The following is a 17,792-nucleotide window of genomic DNA, read 5'->3' as shown; positions in this document are numbered from 1 at the left end:
CCGGCTGATCAAGCCATTGATAACACCTTGATAGCTAAGCTATTCTATATAATTCTCGGTTAATGATGTTTTGATATCTCTACACCCTGTGTCTTCTAGAACCCTTTTGCAGGACTCCTTGGTGCCCTAATTTAAGGCTATCCTACTATCTAATAATAAAGGCTATCCCACTATCTAATAATGAGGATTATCCCACTGTCTACAACTACAGACAGTGCTTTTTATTATCTCTTTATAAATCAGATTATCCCACTAGCTAAAGCCGAGTTCTTTAACCAAGGAGCCTCCTTCCACTAGGATAGACAAAGCCATTGATACTATCTTAACCGCAAATAAAATACTGTAAGACATACAGCAGTTTAAAGATCTCAGCCGCTACTGCATACAGTCGCACAGCCTGTACCGCCACACAAAGCGCGACAGCGTGCCGGCCACCGTAGATAGTTATTCCTCTTTTCTCTATCTTCTTCTTTTTTCAAAATATGGCGATTCCAACGCAGCCCTGTCTCGTTCCCATGATCCTGTGCCTGGGCAGTCTATTACAATCTCGACCACCAAGGTGAATGGGATATCACATGTACTGAGAGGCCCTCATTTTGGCCAATTCTTTCCGACAGTGATGAGCTATTTTGCGAACGATTGCGATGCTTTTTGGTGGAGGTGTGGAAAGGTGTCCAGTTGGGGGATGTCCGGTTTGCCACGCTATGAATAAAGGTATGTCAGTCCTGTATCCTCTAGGATTGATCTCTCCAAATCTTCTTCATTCACAGTTAACCTCGACCCAGAGCAGCTCCCAACAACCGAACCGAACCGACTTGAACACCTCCCAGATTCCAGATCAGTGATGGAGACATTCCACCTGTTCCCGTTTCTTCCTCGAGAACTTCGTGACCTCATTTGGAACTTCGCAATGCGACCAGATCAGCCAGGAGCGCACTTCTTCACCGTATTCGAGGAACTCAACAAGGACGAAATGGCTGCCATGAGACCGCACGCCTTGGCCTACCAGACAACCTACCTCCAGTGCGGTGTGGCCGCACCGTCACAGACAACAGCTACCGGCAGAAAGTACGACTGGGGTGGGTCTTCAAATATGTCTGCATACATCATAGACTCTGGCCTCTGGACAGCGTGCAAGGAGTCCCGGGAAGCCATGGAGAAGCGATGGAAGATACAGCACTGGACCCAAAATCGAGAGCTTGCTGCCAAGGACAATCGGTGGGGTGAGCGAGACGTTGGTTTCAAAGGCGCACCAGCAATGGGACTGATTCCCTCGAAGGACAGTGTTCGTTTCCAGGCGTTCACAGTCGTACCGAATTCCGATCTGTTCTGCGTACAGCCATTTGACTTCGCCAGTATAAGTTGGGAGGGGCTTCTGAGCTCGGTCCCCTTCTTCCACTATTCCTGGGGCTGGGACCAGGTCTTGCATATCGCCCTCGAGTTTGATCCTTCTTGGGCCGTGGACCTCAATTCGAAAGGCAGTATTTCTAAAAAGCCAACATTGCTAAACTTATGCAGAGCGCTAGATGGAGAGCTTGAATGGGGTTCCTATAGTAAGGTCTGGCTTATTGATTACAGCATCGAGCGGCGCCGGGGAGAGCCTCTCAACGCCAACAGAAAGCAATTTGCGGGGCACAACTGTCGTTTTGTAGAAGTGCAGGAAGGGGATCCGGGTTGGCTAGTCAATGGCTTCATCATTCCTGAATATTGGTATGGTCGAACACAGTATGAGAAGGACAAACCATCTGACGTGTTCGAATTCTTGGCGGAGATACGTGAATGGTTCGACTGCTGGAACGAGGACATGAAGCTCAATAGACGTACACCGTCAATCTCAGGGGTAATGGCCTGCGAGAGAGATAAAACACGGTGAATTCGAAAATGAATTTGAGTTCTTCACACTCCTCACGAGTTATTTGGCGTTGGCCACAAACTTGGCCACAAACTTGAAATCTCAGTGCACGGAGATGCCATTATCAAAGTAATCACATCTTAAGATGAGCTGATACTGGTTCAAGTACAAAGCCACCATATTCAAGATACATGTATACAAACATGATGCAGGTACAGATCCATATACTGCAATTACACATAGAGTATCGACAGCAAACAACGGGGGATCGTTGATATAGGTCAGGACTTGTCGGTTCCGTACTACTTAGTACGTACTAACACCTCTCGCCACGTGAAGGCCAGTCCCGTAGAGAGGCTCCCTCCTCTTGACGGTGATACACACCGAACCCTTCCCTCTTCTTTTCCAATCTCTTTTCCTAGAATTCTTTCTCTAACTTTCAATCTCGCTCATTTTCTCTAGGGCTTACCACCAGAATGTAGGGCCAAAGTCTGGCCACCCAAACCAATTCACACGCATCGGTCGCCATGAAGGCTTTCCACCCGGAGGCAGGACCCTTCGCCAGACTCTCTCCCTTGGTCGCCGTGACGGCTTTCCACCCGTAGGCAGGACCTTCGCCAGACTCTCTCCCACGGTCGCCGTGACGGCTTTCCACCCGTAGGCAGGACCTTCGCCAGACTCTCTCCCTCGGTCGCCATGACGGCTTTCCACCCGTAGGCAGGACCCTTCACCAGACTCGCTCCCTTGGTCGCCGTGACGGCTTTCCACCCGGAGGCAGGACCTGGAACGGACCCTCGCAAATCCCTCCGATTGATCGCTAGTCAATCTCAAGATCACTGCCGTTTTGTATGATGTGATGTTCAAGCAAGGGTAGCGCTTGGTGAGCCAACTCGTTCCGGTCGTTGTACGTCTGGATGAGGTTAGCAAGATGAGGTAGTTCAACGTTCACCTTACCACACATCTTCTCGAGTCGCTGTCATCCGTGTCTCGATAGCAATATTGACCAGCGGTAATGGTGAGGACGATTCCATCGGCAACGTCACTGGCGACCGCGTGTGCCAGGCTCTCAAGAGTCTTGCTGAGAATGACAATTGCATCACTTACGTCAACTGCGAGAACTGCGAAGCTGATGGTGACTGCTGGGGACACGTGGCCTTCCTTTCGGACCGCCGCGCGTTCCTGCGACTCCAGTCGCTGGTGCTCGCCGCGGGATTGTGGGCAAGTTCTGGAAGGCTCTAATGAGGGGACGAAGTCCCCGATCTCCTATTGAATTTGGAAGGTATCAATGGAACCCAGATAAAGTCCCTAGCTGCTGCGCATCTAATGCACGAGGCACCTACCTAGGTACTTATGGCACTTCCTTCAGCATGTACGTCATCAGCGAGCTCCAGATGCCGGTAAGCATGTTGGGAGGAAAGACGCACTGCAGGTTTCGTGAGTAGGCAGCCACCAACCAAGCAGGTCCCGGGATCAGCCGAAGAGCGTAATTGCAGATCGCATTCGATGTGAACTTGGTCATTTTCCTTCTTTCGTACCTAGGCTTCCCAAATTCTCGCCCGCTTTCTTTTTCTTTCAAAAAAAAAAAAGAAAAGAAAAGAAAAAAAACGGAATCGCTTTTGGATGACAATTTTGAACCGACCCGATCAACCACGGTATTGCTTCAATCGCGGAAAGCCCGGCCACCAGTGATCAACTGACTTATGACTTTCGTAGGTCGCTCGCCGCCACTGTGAGTGCCTCTGCATCAATACCACCCATTTGCCCAAGTGCACCCTCTAAGCGTACCCAACAAATGGTTGACGGTAATCGATGTTGGCCTTTTTGATGAATTCCTCATCAACAAATGGACAGGCTCGGATGTATTGCCATGTTAAGTCATGGTGGGAGCTCCAGCTTGATCCACCGGTCTGTATGACACGGAATCCTTCCAAGTCGACTCGTGTCAGAAGCGGGTAGGACTCCTCCGTGAGTGCCGGCAGCAAGTGATGCAGCAAAATTGACGCCATGTGGAAAGAGAAGGCACGATATGTGCCTATTCTCGCGCGGTATGTCCCGCAAATGTTACGAAGATGCTCATCCGGGCAGTGTTGGTGCGGAGCTTCTCCTAGTCCGATGTGAATGTCTCTAAGGGTGTCCTTAGCACTATGGCCTCGTCAGTGATCGTGGCAAGTTCTGGCTGCTCCCATGCTATGGCAAGGTAGGTTTTATGCTTACCTCCTGATGAAATCAGACAGCTCCTTGAACATGCAAAAATAGTTTCTTCTATCAATCTGTCGATCCACAGGCCCAAGTCGGACGTGAAGATGAGACATAGAGGCCAAGGACTGCTCACGCAGGAGCCGCAGGGGATACCACATAGGACCGGGGAAGATGGCCACGCCTCCCATCTCTTGACGTGCGAATAGGTCGTCGTCAATATCTTCACTGGCATCCAAGCTGTACAGACTCTCCCTAGCCCAGTCATCCTCCATCGGCTTACCGTTGGGCAAGGCGCCTTCGTCTTGCAGGTGGTCGAGATTGAGATATACCAGTCTGCTTGTATCAAGCGAGGACAATATAGCCTTTACCAGCCCGCGGTGCATCCAGCCTACAAGGCGGAGGTGAGTGACAGCCGGGAACAGTCGGCTAGGATTTTGGCGAATGAATGGTTCCCACCCAATCTCGTGCAGCGACGCGAGATCCAAGCGGGCGACATTCCGCATGAGACCAAAAACATACCAGGTCCGCAAGTCAATGTCACCCAGCCCTTCGTCGTCAAAGTCTTGCCATACGAGGGTCCAAGCGAATGCTTTCACTTTTGTGGCGAGCTCGGGTCTCTCTGTCATGAGGCGAAGAAAGGCGCGTTGTCGGGTGACTAGGTTGCGTGGACGGTATCTATCGGAGTAGTCACTCATGACTACTCCAAACAAGAGTGGAAAGCTGGGATCCTCGTGCTCTGGAAGTCGACCATTGTTATGGCAGCTCAGGTTGATATCCCGAAACAAAAAAGGGAGTGACAGTGTTCGCCATGAGCGCGAAACAAGCCCAACACGAGCAAGAGTGGTTGCATCACCCACAAGTTCATCGAATACTAGCAACATGATATCGTCCATATTCGCACTTTGCATTTTGACTGAGAAGAAACTGTAGATAGAACACGACAATATTGGTTGGTATTGAGGCTGTGCTGGGTAGATGTAGTTGGACTGAGCCTGGGATCCTTGCCCGCGGTAGATCTGTTGCTCCGGCTTCCGACCCGACATCAAGCCCATCTATTGATCGGTTTTAGGTAGTGGGATAGCCCTTCCGAGTTCTAGGATAAGGAGATGACTATTGATCGGTTTTAGGTAGTAGGATAGCCCCTTTGAGTTCCACGGTAAGGAGATGACAAGGATATTGATTTTTAAGATTGAGGTAGCTCTTGATGAACTTCCGTCAACCATTTAGAAGCCCACTTGACGATGGAGAAAGGAGATACTTTGCGAAATCAAAGGGGAAGCAGGGCGGTATCACGACATACCGAGGTATAATGGTGTCCAGTCGACTAACACGACTCCAAAGAACGTCCAAAATCTGCTGGTAGACCTTCCCCAGCCCAAGTGCTGGATCATGAGTTTTATCTTCTTTCGTGCTTTCATCGGGTCAGTATGCCTGCCCATCGATGGTGCCTCGCGCGTACAGCACGTGGGGGTCATCCCGACACCATGGCCCAAGAACTTATTTCTGTCGACTGTCCAGCGTGTCTAAATGGAGAAGTCTTATCTAGGCCCTCTGCAATACTATCACAAAGTGTATCGAAAGTTCCGATTCTGGAAATCGGTTTCATCAACATGAAGCAGCGTCCCGTCCGCACTTAGATCCACCTGTCGAGTCTCCTCTGCGTCTCTGTGGATGCCCTGTTCTATATCTCTACGATTGTTCTCCCAGGCAAGGTATCCCCAATCAATAGCTACAAGCACTATCGTGATAGCGAAGCAAGCTAGGATCGTCGTATAGGCAGTCTAGCAAAGTCAGCATGTACTTGGACAGGAGATCCAAGAAAGCAACGGCACTTACATGATAACTTGGGGCCTCGGTATTGATAAAGAACTGCGGCCCAGCAAGGTTGCCTGCGCAGTATGCCAAGAAGATCAGGGCCATGACAGTCGACTTCTTTGTAAAACCTGCGAAATTGCTTGCGGCAAGAGACAGCATCAGTGGGAACGCTGGGGCAATGGCACTGATGAGCCAGAAGCCGGCAAGACGAGATAGCTTCTGGGAGTCAGGAAGCAGCTTTATCATGAGAATCCCGGCTATTGCCATGAGGAAAATCAGGATGAGAGCAATATGGCGGGTCCCCCGTATGTAGGTCGTGAAAACGGCAGCCAGGGCGACTGTAGCCAGCTGGAAGGCAGATGCAGGGAGGCCCATCAAGATGGTTTGGTAAGTGTCATATCCAAAGCTCTGAATGATAATTGTGCTAAACTGTCTCAATTGTTAGCTAAGCCTGCTGCGCGAAGGAGAGATATCACATACGCTTGTGGTTCCGCCGTTGGGAATGCAGATGATGAAAGAGAATAAGAAGAACCACCAAGTCTTAACGTCCTTCAGGGCTTCCAAGAACTGCCCGCGGTCCCACTTCTTGGTCTGTGTCGTTCGCTGGAACTTCTTTGGGCGAAGAGCAGCGAATTCGCGCTCGGAAGTGGTGAGGAACTTCGCGGTCGAAGGAGAGTCGGGCAGGACGAAGAACATGAGGATGGACCAAGCAACGGTAATGAGGCCGAAGATCAGGAACAGCATCTAGAAGCGTGAGCAAGAGATACACTACTGTAAGCAACAGGTGACTCACCTTCCACTGGGCTATTGGCCCATGATACTTGAGAATGCCGTAGGCGATCATCGATCCGATGATGCTCGCCGACGCGTTGCCCGCGAACCAGATGGAATGCCGTGAGACATGCTCGTGTGGCGTGTACCACATACCCGTGATCAGCGAGAAGCCTGGGCTGATGGCGCTCTCAAAGACACCAAGGAGCGTTCGAAGGACCATCAGACTTGCGTAATTGTTGGCCACAGCATGGAGGGTAAGAACAATGCCCCAAAGAAGCCTGCACCAGACTGGTCAGTTTCTCCATCCCATATAAAGGGAAAGACCTGCACAAACATCAGGATGCTCAGATATTTGCCAAGAGGAAACTTGACGAAGCCGAGAGAGATCGGGTAAGACGCGACCAAGTAGCCCACGTAGAAGATGCTGGAGGTCCAGCTGTATTCCTGACCGACGAGTTTCTACTCTTATTAGCTAGTATGCTGTCGAAATGGACTGTTGCAACATACCAGGTCCTGCCGCAGGCCCAAGATGGCACTGTATGCCAAGCTCGTCTCTAGATGCGGTTTGTGAGCCAGGTGTCAATGTGGATGGCGACATCGAAGGACATACTATCAAGGTATTGCAGCCCGTAACTGGCGATCAGGATAGGCATGAGACTGGGAGCGAACGTCAGCACTGGAAATGGCACAAAGATCATGGATGTTAAGCCAATGCGTACTGAAGGTCAATCTTGCGCACCAGCTGCTTCTCGTGTTCCGGACTCAAGGTGTCCTCGGCCGTGCCATTCTCGGCCGCCAAGTCGCTCTTCTCATGTGGCGAGACATCGTCTTTTCCACCTGCTCGATAAGCAATGTCGGCGTCCATTATGGTCGCTTTGCTATTGTAGATGCCGGAAATGGTTGACCAGCTCGCTGACGGGCAGTCTCCCGACAAAGGAGGGGAATGGTGTCAGAAAGCCCTTATATACGCTCCGATGTAACATTGCTTATCACCAGAGCGCTAGATCCAGCCGATTCCGGGGATTGATCGGCGCACTAAAAATGCACAAAAGTACGCAACGGCCCTCGACTCGTGATGTCTGGCTACCCCGATTTGAGGGAAATATGGGATTGATTGGCCAGTTTTGGTCAACGGCAGATACGTCTAGAGACCAACGGGAATAGTATTTCAAGACGGATATCAAGAAACGTGCCATAACACATGGCAAAAGTGCGGACCCATCACCATTGAGCCGTAGTATCGGCCTCAAGCCGCCTTGCCGGCCTCAGCTTCGCGCTTTTCCGCAGTCAGTAGCAGCAATGTACGCAAACGTCAGCGCAGGCCCCAGCGTCGCTCCAGCACCAGCGTACGTCCTCCCCATCACGCTGGCAGAAGAGTTGCCCGCGGCGTAGAGCCCCTCAATGACCTCGAACATGCCGGCGCCGGCGCCCTTCTTCTCCCGCAGCGCCCGGCCCCTCTCGTCCAGCAAATGCCCTACAACGCCCACCCAAATCTAAGCAACTAAGAATAGTTCAAACAGCCAACACCCATTTTCCAAAAGCCTCAAAAACGAGACAGAACAATAAGAAGAGAGGTAAACATCCTCCGCAAAATATACAACGACAAAGGAAATCACGTTCTTTTCACCTCAACCGCTCAACAATGCTCGCCCTCAGCGTCTTGAGCCCGACATGCCCGTGTCCATGCCCATGCCCCATGGCCCCATGTCCCTCGCCAAAGAACCTCCGTGCCGCCGAGCTGGGCGCCACCGACGACAGCGGACTAACCACAAAGTCCTGCTCCGCGATGCCCTCCAGCCGGCTCTTGGGCGCGTGAGTCTCGTTGTTGTCATGGATGCCGTTATGGGCGGGGACATCACCAGTTCCGTCAAAGTGCACCCCTCGCACACCATCAGCTCCACCATTGGTGGCCGTCGTCGTCGCAGACACCGTGGACACGGGCGCCAGCGGCGCCTCCTCGCTCGTCGCGCTGCTGCCGTCCGTCATGGACTCCATGCTCGTCTTGCTGCCCTGCCGCCCGGCCTGCCGCGGCGCCGGCTCGTCGATCGGATCGCCGACGTCGCACACCGGCGTGAACAGCGGGAGCATCGGCAGCTGCGGCGCGGTGCTCGATTCTTCAGTCGTCTTCGTGGCCGTGGCCGCAGATGTGAGTTGCTGGGCAGCCACTTGGTTCTCGGGCGTCAGCGGCGAGACGAATTCGTCCGTGTTGTTCTCGGCAATCGTAGTGGCAGCTGCCGCAGTCACCGGCGGGGCAGAGTGCATACGGCTATGGCCCAAGGTACTGCTGCGGTCACCGTGCAACTTCGTCGTCGCCAGCCGGAGGATGCTCTTGCCAAAGGTTGCGCCGGCCGTGATGGTGGACCGCCGGCGTGACGTCGTCGTATTGGTCACGGTCGGACTGGTGAAGCGTTGCTCGGTCTCGCCAGACGAGCGCTTGCCCTCGCCGCCGCCAGTCAGCTTCCGAGCGATGAGCTCGTACTGGCGCATCATCGTCGGGTGCTCGATAATCTCCTCCATCGTCACGCTAAACCCGCGGGGCAGACCCGGCAGGTCGACCTTGGCCGACTCCTTGGTCATGTAGATGGCCAGCTGCGCAGCCGGCAGCAGCGAGCCCCAGAGGTTATAAAAAGCAGCGTTGTGTTGTTGCTCCTCGGGCACTCCGAGTTTCTTGGGGTCCAGCACGACCTGCCAGGCCTTGGTGATGAACTCGCGCAGAGCGACCATCTGTTTCTCCGTGAGCATGTCCTCGGCGGCCTTCTTCTGTTGGATGATCTGCACCTCGGACATGAGCTGGTTGATGGTGCCCGAGGCCTGCGCTAGAGGGATCTGGTGCTGCATGTTGGAGTACTCGGTGCCCGTGGGCACCACAGTCTGCATAAGCGACACGCCGGTGAGCAGGTCAATGTTGGCCGACAGCATGCGGAGCGCCTCCTTCGCAAAGCTGACGGGGACTCGGTCTGCGCAGAACGTCATTGACAGACTCAGCTTATCGGTCTCGTGGATCATGGATTCCACGAGCAGGTCCGGGAGATCTTTGGCCTTGGCCTCGGTGATGGTGAGCTTGCAACCCGCACTGCCCAAATGGAATGTCTTGGGCTCCTCAGCACTCAGAGACGTCTCCTCCCGCTGGTGCTGCACAACTGTACTCAGGCGCGTCCAGTACTGCCAGGACGTGCACTTCTGGACCATGCGCTGATACCCAAAGTTCTCGAATGGAATGCTCGCAAGGCGCTGGGCATGCACGTACTGTAGCAGCTGAAGAGGCGACAGTGCGACATCTCCGAAGCGGACACGCACGGGCAGGACATTGCAGGTCGGGCCCAGGACTCCATATGCAGACTGCCCCTTGCGCAGATGGGCATGGCGACCCTCGATCATCTCGCCAAAAACAACATCGCCGGTCCCAGCGAGCGTAGCAAGCACCATGGCCCAGGCGGACTTGAGAACAGTCTCGAAAGAGATACCCAGATTGGTCGGAAGGCTGATGGGCATCTGCTCCTTGATCGTCTTGGCGTTGGTGGTCAGAGTATAAGGCTTGCTGTGGGCAATGACCTGAGTCATCGTCGCACCGTCCAAGACCTGCCTCCAATACTCTTCACCGCCGTTGATGCTCGCGCTGTGCGCGGCGCGCATGAAGGAGCAGTAGGTGGGGCGCTTGGGCGGCGCCTGGGAGCCATCATAGAGGCGCTTCAGGTCCTTGACTAGAACAGCGACAGATAGGTCATCGTACTGGGCCTTGGACAGTCGCAGGATTAGGGTTGTCTGCTTGGGCGCGTCAACCAACGTTGCCTTGGTCAATGGAAGAGAGAAGGAGATCGGGCTGCTCTGGTCCTTCTTGATAAGCTTCTCGGCAAGCCCCTCCAGCCTCCAGTTTGGGCACATGTGACGCTTGAACCCGGTATGGAACTCTTTGAGAACAACCTGGTAGACCTTGCGATTGTGAGGAACAAAGGCGGTACGTAGGATGGGGTGAATTCTGGTCAGCGTTTGGAAGGCCTCCTCGAGCTTCTTGTTGTTGACGGACCCGTTGAAGGAGAACTGGAGATAGTTGACGTTGGCGCGGCCGCGAAGCATTCCTGCCTCGATGGAACGCGCTTGGATGGCCGAAGCCTCTGCGAAGTCTTCGATAATGTTTCGGTCCAGGCCAGCCTTGGCAGCGAGAATGCCCACGAGCTTCTCGCTGATGGACATGTGGGCGGCAGCCGCCGGCTCTTTCGAAGGCGATGCAGGTGCAGAGGTTGTCTCCGGAGCTGGGTTCTCCTCCAGGTTGACTGTAGAGCGGCATATATCTGTCAGAGCAATATTGTTCATCAGGTCCGCAATGGAGACCTTGATGCTCTGCTTGCGGCACTCTGCCACCAGCTTGGATGCCAAGACCACGTCACCTCCAGCGCGGACGAAGCCATCTGCAGTGTTGATGGCCGCTGGCTCAACTCTGAGAGCTCGGGCCCAGGTCTTGCGCATGCGCTCCTCCGCTTCGGTCAGCGGCAGCGGCTTAAAGCCCATAGTCTGTACGTTGATCGGACTCGGGATTTCCGAAAGAGCCAGCAGCTGATCGCGGGAAAGTCCCTTGATCATCTTTTGTAAACTGCGCCGGTTGATCTTGAGTGAGGGCGTCAGCGGAAGCTGCTTGACGGGGATGTAGAGGGTCGGGAGCATGTAACCCGGGACGGTGTTACGCAGGGCAGTCTGAACAAGCTTCTTAGCGATAAACAGTCGCTCTCGCGTCACCTCGCTAAGTCGCGCAAGGTCGTCAGTCCCGTCAAATAGCGGCCCGAGTTCGACAAAGGCAGCAAGGTCTGGTGGCGCTTTGGTTCCTCGGAAAGCAATCGCCTCGACCATGACATCGACACCGTGACCAAGGCAGCGACGAAGATGCTGCTCAATCTCGGTCAGAATAATTGTCCTGCCATTCAATTGCAGGTCCTCAGCCTTGCTCGAGATCATCTCCAAGACTCCCTTCTCCATGTAGCGCACCCGGTGCCCCGTCTTGTAGTACTTGGTCTTCTTGCCCTCGTTGAACTCGGCGCTATTCCAATAGGTCATATCAATGCGGCCATTAGAATAGCTGCAGCCGAGTGTTGGGCCCTCGATGACCAATTCGCCAACGGCACCAATGGGCATCAGCTTGCGGTGGTCCTCGGGGTTGATGATCCAAAAGCTGCCCACCAACGGTCTCCCAATACGGTTTAGATCCTGGGGCCCAAAAACCTCCAAGAAGGCAATACCCAGAGGGCAGACATCAGGTGCACCATAGGCAAACAGGACCTTCTTCTTTCCAGCCCACGGCTGCCATGAGTCTTCATCCAGAGTTCGGGTGCGAAAGCAAACAGTCCTGAGGGTTGTGAGCTCATCTACGTTGAGCTTTCTTGACAGGTTGGGCGTCATGTATGACCAGTTGATGTTCAGCCGCTGGACGGCACCAGTGAAATCCGACAGTCGGTCAGAAGATTTGGGAATGCAGACGCAACCTCCGTGGATGAGGGTTGTAAAGATCTCGGCCAGTGCAATATCGACATTGATGGACGAGAGTTGCATGACACGGCTGCGGTGAGAGATATCTGCTGCGGGACCCTGAGCCAAGAATGCCGTCGTCATCGCCTCGTGCGTGAAAGCCAGACCCTTAACTTGCTTTGATGACACGGGCGTGAAAAATACACAGGCAATATCGTTTGGCCCACAGATAAGAGGCAGTCTCATCTCCGGGAGCCGGAATGTCTCCATGACGTCGGACGAAATGATGATGAGCTTCTTGAAAACGCTGGCCAGGACTTGGGCCACAACCTCGTCGCAGAGAGCGAGCTTACAGTCAAGCTGGTCGCACATCGGCTGCAACAGACCCAACTCATCCGAATCGATTGGGACGAACGAAGCGCCGACCTTGAGCACCGCAAGCATTGTAACCGGGGTCCATTGAGACTTGCCCATGACAACGGGAATTCTGTCCTGTGGCTTCACGCCGGCATCGATCAAGTGATAGGCGAGCATCTCCGAGTACTGCGTAAGCTGTCGGTACGTGAGCTCGCCGTCCCAAGCGCAAATGGCCTGTGAGTCTGGGTGGTCCAGGCTTCGCTTGGTGACGAGATCATGAACAATGCCGTTCGGGTGTTTGGTGCCGGCTGCTTCATTGCCCCAAGTGAGTATTTGAGCAAAGTCGCGGTCAGTGAACAAGTCAACGCCCTCGACAGAACCGTTGGGAGACTCGAGAATGGCCTGGACGGCCCGTCCGAATGTGCTAGCAAGATTGAGCGCCTGGCTCTCCGGCATGAGCGAGCTGTCGATGTCGACAGCAAGTCTGCCAGACAGGAAGCGTACGTTGACAGCGAGATCATATTGCGAGGTTTCCTGGTTAAGGATATTTCGAATCACGACATCCGGCGTCATAGAGAACCTGCTGTTCAAGTCCGCCGGCTCGGTTGTGTATGAGAGATACGAGTTGAACAGCGACTCATTGCCCTTCAAGCCTAGCTTGTGGGCTACTTCGGCAATCGAAACGTACTGATGGGGCAGCGATGCTACGTGATGGTCCTCCACCGCCCGAAGAACAGCAGCAAGAGTCTTGTAAGGCGACAAATCCATATTGCATGCGACAATGTTGGCGTAGGAGCCGACCGAGCCCCTCATGCTGGGCGAGCCTGAAGCTGCTTCCCTTCCGCTCGTGCGATATCCAAAAACCACATCATTCATGCCGGTATAGGCTCGCACGACAAGACCCCAAGCAGCGCGGAGGACAGTGTCAGGAGTGACGTTCTGGGCTCGTGCAAAGTCAGCAACAGTCCTGGGCTGAATATCGATGTCCAAGTGAGCCTTTTCTGACGGGCCAGGTAGGTTCCGGTTGCCAAGGCGTGGTAAGATGCAGGGACGATTAGCGGACAGCCGATCCTTCCAGAAGCCAAGGCTGTCGCTGCTGCGCGCGGAGCCAAGAAACCGAATGTAACCAGGGTATGGCATGCCGGTAGGCTCGGGAAGAGCTCTCTCAGTGGTATAAGCCTTACGCAGGTCACTGACGATGGTGTGGAAGCTCATCGCATCGCAAAGAGTCTCGCTGACATCAATCTTGACGATTGTTTTAATCGGCGTCTTGCATACGGCCAGCCGATGCCGCGGCTGTCCAGGATTGTTGGGTTCGGTCGGTAGATCGGAGAGAGCCTCGACCGGATCCTCGCCAGGCGTAGCGTCGAAAAACAGCATATTAGGGCTGCATCTCTTGAGGATCACCTGGTCGAAAAGGCCTGTCTCGGTCACACTATCAATGAAAACGGTCCGCAACGCCGGGTGCTTCGCAACGACATGCTGCCAAGCGGCACAAAGCCGGCTGATATTGACCATCTCACCAATTGGCGACGCATATTCGTAGTACGAATGTAGAAAACACCTCTCCGGCTCTCTTGCCTGTGTAATGAGTAGGCTCTGTTGACCGGGCGTCACCGGGTACACCGCTTCGACATCGCGGACGGTCGTCAGACCGAGCTCTGATGTCAGCGAAACATTGAGCTTTGCAATGCTCTCATACTTGACATCGAGGTAGGGAACATCCGAGAGGGTAAGCTCTTCCGCATGATAGCGAAGGCGCCCTATTGCCTCGAGAAGCAGGTGCTCGTAGTTTTGTATCCAGGATTTGATGCGCTCCTGATGCTTGGATCGGCGGTTGTACAGAATCTTGATCTTGGCGATTCCGCGGTCGATCATGGCGTTGACCTCAAAGAGCGCGATGCGGCCAACCTGCGGGCCAATGTCGCTCGTTCGTGAGGCAAGTGTACGTCCAGGAATAGTGACTTGTTCCAAAAAGCCGCTGGTGCCGTCGAGCTGCTGCAGCGAGCCAGCGTAGCTAAAGATGAACTCGAATGGCTGTTCAGTAGCCAGCAGATCCGGTGCATCGGCATTGAAGAGCCTCGCGGCGAGGTTATGTGATGCCTTGACACGAGTAGATCGACGGGCATCCTTTACGCGCTTAAGCACCTCGATAAAATCGTCAGATCCTTGTACGGATTCCTGAACAGGACAGAGCGTAGTGAACCAGCCCACAGTCTCAGAGATGTCGAGCTCGGGCTCCTCAAGTTCTCTGCCGTGCTCCTGGTTCCAGATGGCGGGGACCGGTCGGTCATGGAAGGTTTGTGAGAAGGAGAGAAGGAGGGCAGCCATGTAGATGTCCACAGACTCGGTGCCGAATACCCGGTTGCAGGTGCCCTGGAGGAGTGTGCTAAGCTCGGGGCTGAGAATGAATCCAGCCTCTGTAGCATCACCATACGTATTAGGAACATCTTGCATCTCCCAATACAGGTAGTCGCCTGGCGTCACATCAACCACACGCTCGGCGACGGTGGCTGTCAACACCTCCGCCCTTTGAATTTCAATCCACTTGTGGAAGGGCATGGATCTTTGGGACATTAAGCTCCCTTTCTCCAGCAGCTCTTCAAGATCCCGGATGATGACCCTCCAGGACAAGAGGTCGACCACGAGGTGGTGGGCGATGATGTACAAGAGCTCCTGGCCTTCTCTTGTGCGCACGTGATCGACGGCGAACACGGGTCCGCTTTCGACATCGATGCTGGCTTGTGTCGCCTCGATGATCGCTTCCATATCTTCTTCGGTGTTGGCGGCTCGGTGCTCGAGGCGGAAGGATCCTGCTACCTCGGGCTGGATGTGCTGCACCCATCCCTCGGTGGTGAAAGTAAAACGAGCACGCAACATGGAATGATGGCCGACGACAGCCTCAATTGCGGCACGGACATCTTCCGGGGTGACCATGGCGTTGATGCGCAAGAGCATGCTCTGGTTAAAACGGTAGGCTAGATTGCTCGATGTGCGTTCGGCATATTCTCCTCCCATGGCGGTGTGGAAATACACGTGTTGCATTGGCGCAAGCTCGAAGTCGCCGGGCAATTCCTCTTCCTGTTTGTGAGCCAGGCCCCCTTTCTGAGACGCCAGATTGGCGAGCTGCTGCAACTTCAGATTGGGGCACATGATCTCGTGAGCCTCGAGGAAGATGGACTCGAGCTTGGCACGTGCGACGAGTTGCATGGCAAGCAGCTCGTCGCCTCCGAGCTGGGAAAAGGAAAAGTTCATGCCGATGCGTTCCAGAGGGAGTTGTAGAGCTTTGCCAACAAGGCGCTGAACGGAGCGCTCCATCTCATTCGCTGGTCCGAGGAGCGTCTGGTGCACGTCCAGGCTCATGATGCTCTGATAGACAGTCTCGTTGATGTTCTGGATCCAGGTGCGCAAGCGGCGCCGGTCTGTAGCGCCGTCTTCGGTGACAGGCATACTCTCGATCACAACCCAAACGTCAGGGCGCTGATACTTGTCGGGGGAAGCCTCCAGCTCCCGGCGTACATCGGCGACTTGGGTTCCTGCAAAGACAGCCTTGTGCTGCGAGATAATCTGGGGTTCCGAGACATGAAACGGTTCCTTGGACTGAAAGATGGTCAAGGTGAGAATGGCGACGAGCTTGCCGTCGAGGAGACCAGCCCTGGGCCTGAGGAAGACGGCATCGGACACTGCCCTGTGCAGTGCGACCAGCTCTTCCGCGCCGTTCCCGCAGCCCGCTGTCGTTTTACTGGACGTACTTGATTGTCTAGAACTGGGGCTCGGTGAAGTTTCATCTGTGCTCAAGTCCTCGTTGGAGGATGTCAGGTGAAGAGGAGCGACGGGCGAGGCTTGCGAAGCGTCCGAAGGCGGCGTTGTTGGGTGTGGTACAATGCGGGTCTGGAGCTCTGCCAGAGTCCGGCAAGTGAGGATATCATGTGTGCTGACGCTCATGCCAGCGGCTAGACATGAGCGCCGGAGGATCTCGGCGCTGCGCCGATTGCCGCCAAGTTCAACAAAGGAGTCGAGAAGGTCGATTCGCTCCTCCTTGACACCAAGGACCTCCGAAACCAGCATCCGGAGCCTGTCCTCAACGCTCATCTCCTCCACGGGACACCATGGTGAGGGAGACTCGTCCCTGTGGGGCGAAGTGAGGGTTACCGCGCTGTCCATGGTCAACAGCAGAGGGGCATAGGAAAGGGTATCTAATGATACAATCAAAGGAAAATACAAAAGGGTATCAAGTTGTGTCATTCAAACAAAGCTTCATGGGCGGCATATGACGTAGCTTGCCAGCAAGGAATTGGCAGGACGTCAATAATCACAGCGCATGCATGGATGCATGGGCAGTGCGGGAGCTCGCTTCGACGAGGCGATATGGGCCAAGGTCAGTAGCAGTAGGAGTAACAGCCACTCCACGATGCAATGTAGTGCAATACATATAATGTGAGGTTGAGGCAGAAGAGAGAAGAAGAGAAGCAAAGCTGACGATGGGAAAGACGAGCAGAGGAATGCATCCTAATAGGGTGGGACTGCAGCAGTGTTTTGGGGGTGGAAGCTCTGGCATGCGGGATCCAGACCACGACAACCGCGAGCCTCCAAGGGCACTAGATAAGCATCGTCTGGGGGCATGCTAGTCTCCCGCAGGGCCGGGGCGTGCGTGTGTGTACCTGACGGCATTCTCAACGGTCCCAAGACCACGACTGGTTAAAGTTGGTGCCAGGATAGGTACCTTGGGTACAAGGGGGGTGGTAGCCAGGATCTTTGGTCTGCATCTCTTGTCCTTCGAGATGGGTTGGCGTGGTTGGGTCGTTGACGATCCAGCTTGGATTGTGCACCGGTGACAAGAAGCTGCCACCGAAGAGAAGCGATCCGCCAGCCAGTGGAAAGCCAGGACGGCAACACCACTCAGCCTTTGAGGGTGGCAGGGCTGTGTCCCCAAGAGGAACCCCTGATGTACCTACTATGAGGTGATCTGCAGGAAGATGGAGCTCTGGGGGGGCTGAGGAGACCAGACGAAAGACATGGCCAAGCTGTAGAATTGGGGGGAGTTTGGGGTCGGGACCAGCTCTGCCCAGTACTGAGTGGAGGTACACTCGTAGCTACACCATATTCCAGACCCTCGTCAGCCTCGACACGGGTGCGTCAGGAGTCCTAATTTAGAATAAAAAAAACCATAGAGCCAGAGTAGCTAGATCGTGTGAGACCTTCAGCGCCCGCTTTTGTGGTAGTACTAGGTAGCATCCGGTTGAAACCTTTCGAGACGTGTCGCGATGCTCTCTGGGCGGAGACAGAGAGCATCGAGATGGCCAGAAGATGGTCTCCGAGGCAGAGCTGGCGACTCGGGACG

General features: G+C 54.3%; 3 protein-coding genes across 3 annotated transcripts; 1 reads left to right on the top strand and 2 right to left on the bottom strand.

The window, feature by feature from the left end:
- Positions 1-910: 910 nt before the first annotated feature.
- E0L32_006585 (uncharacterized protein) lies at positions 911-1,873 on the top strand (the record flags this gene model as incomplete). Its single annotated transcript, XM_031141233.1, has 1 exon — positions 911-1,873. One exon carries the CDS (start codon positions 911-913, stop codon positions 1,871-1,873), a length of 963 nt encoding a protein of 320 aa, XP_030994651.1.
- Positions 1,874-2,669: 796 nt separating this feature from the next.
- E0L32_006584 (uncharacterized protein) lies at positions 2,670-7,505 on the bottom strand (the record flags this gene model as incomplete). Its single annotated transcript, XM_031141232.1, has 12 exons — positions 2,670-2,762; positions 2,807-3,087; positions 3,551-3,579; positions 3,638-3,994; positions 4,067-5,103; positions 5,888-6,295; positions 6,347-6,610; positions 6,660-6,918; positions 6,975-7,099; positions 7,148-7,194; positions 7,251-7,297; positions 7,360-7,505. The coding sequence occupies 12 exons, from the start codon at positions 7,503-7,505 to the stop codon at positions 2,670-2,672; spliced, it is 3,093 nt and encodes a 1,030-aa protein (XP_030994650.1).
- Positions 7,506-7,905: 400 nt separating this feature from the next.
- E0L32_006583 (uncharacterized protein) lies at positions 7,906-16,615 on the bottom strand (the record flags this gene model as incomplete). The annotated part of the gene is made up of 2 exons (XM_031141231.1): positions 7,906-8,133; positions 8,408-16,615. The coding sequence occupies 2 exons, from the start codon at positions 16,613-16,615 to the stop codon at positions 7,906-7,908; spliced, it is 8,436 nt and encodes a 2,811-aa protein (XP_030994649.1).
- Positions 16,616-17,792: the final 1,177 nt, after the last annotated feature.

This window comes from Thyridium curvatum (assembly GCF_004353045.1).
Source record: "Thyridium curvatum strain D216 chromosome Unknown NODE_38_length_371496_cov_78.080427, whole genome shotgun sequence".
In the NCBI taxonomy this organism is placed as follows: domain Eukaryota; kingdom Fungi; phylum Ascomycota; class Sordariomycetes; order Thyridiales; family Thyridiaceae; genus Thyridium; species Thyridium curvatum.
Note: the sequence above shows the minus strand (reverse complement) of the source record. Positions and strands in the feature narration are given on the sequence as shown.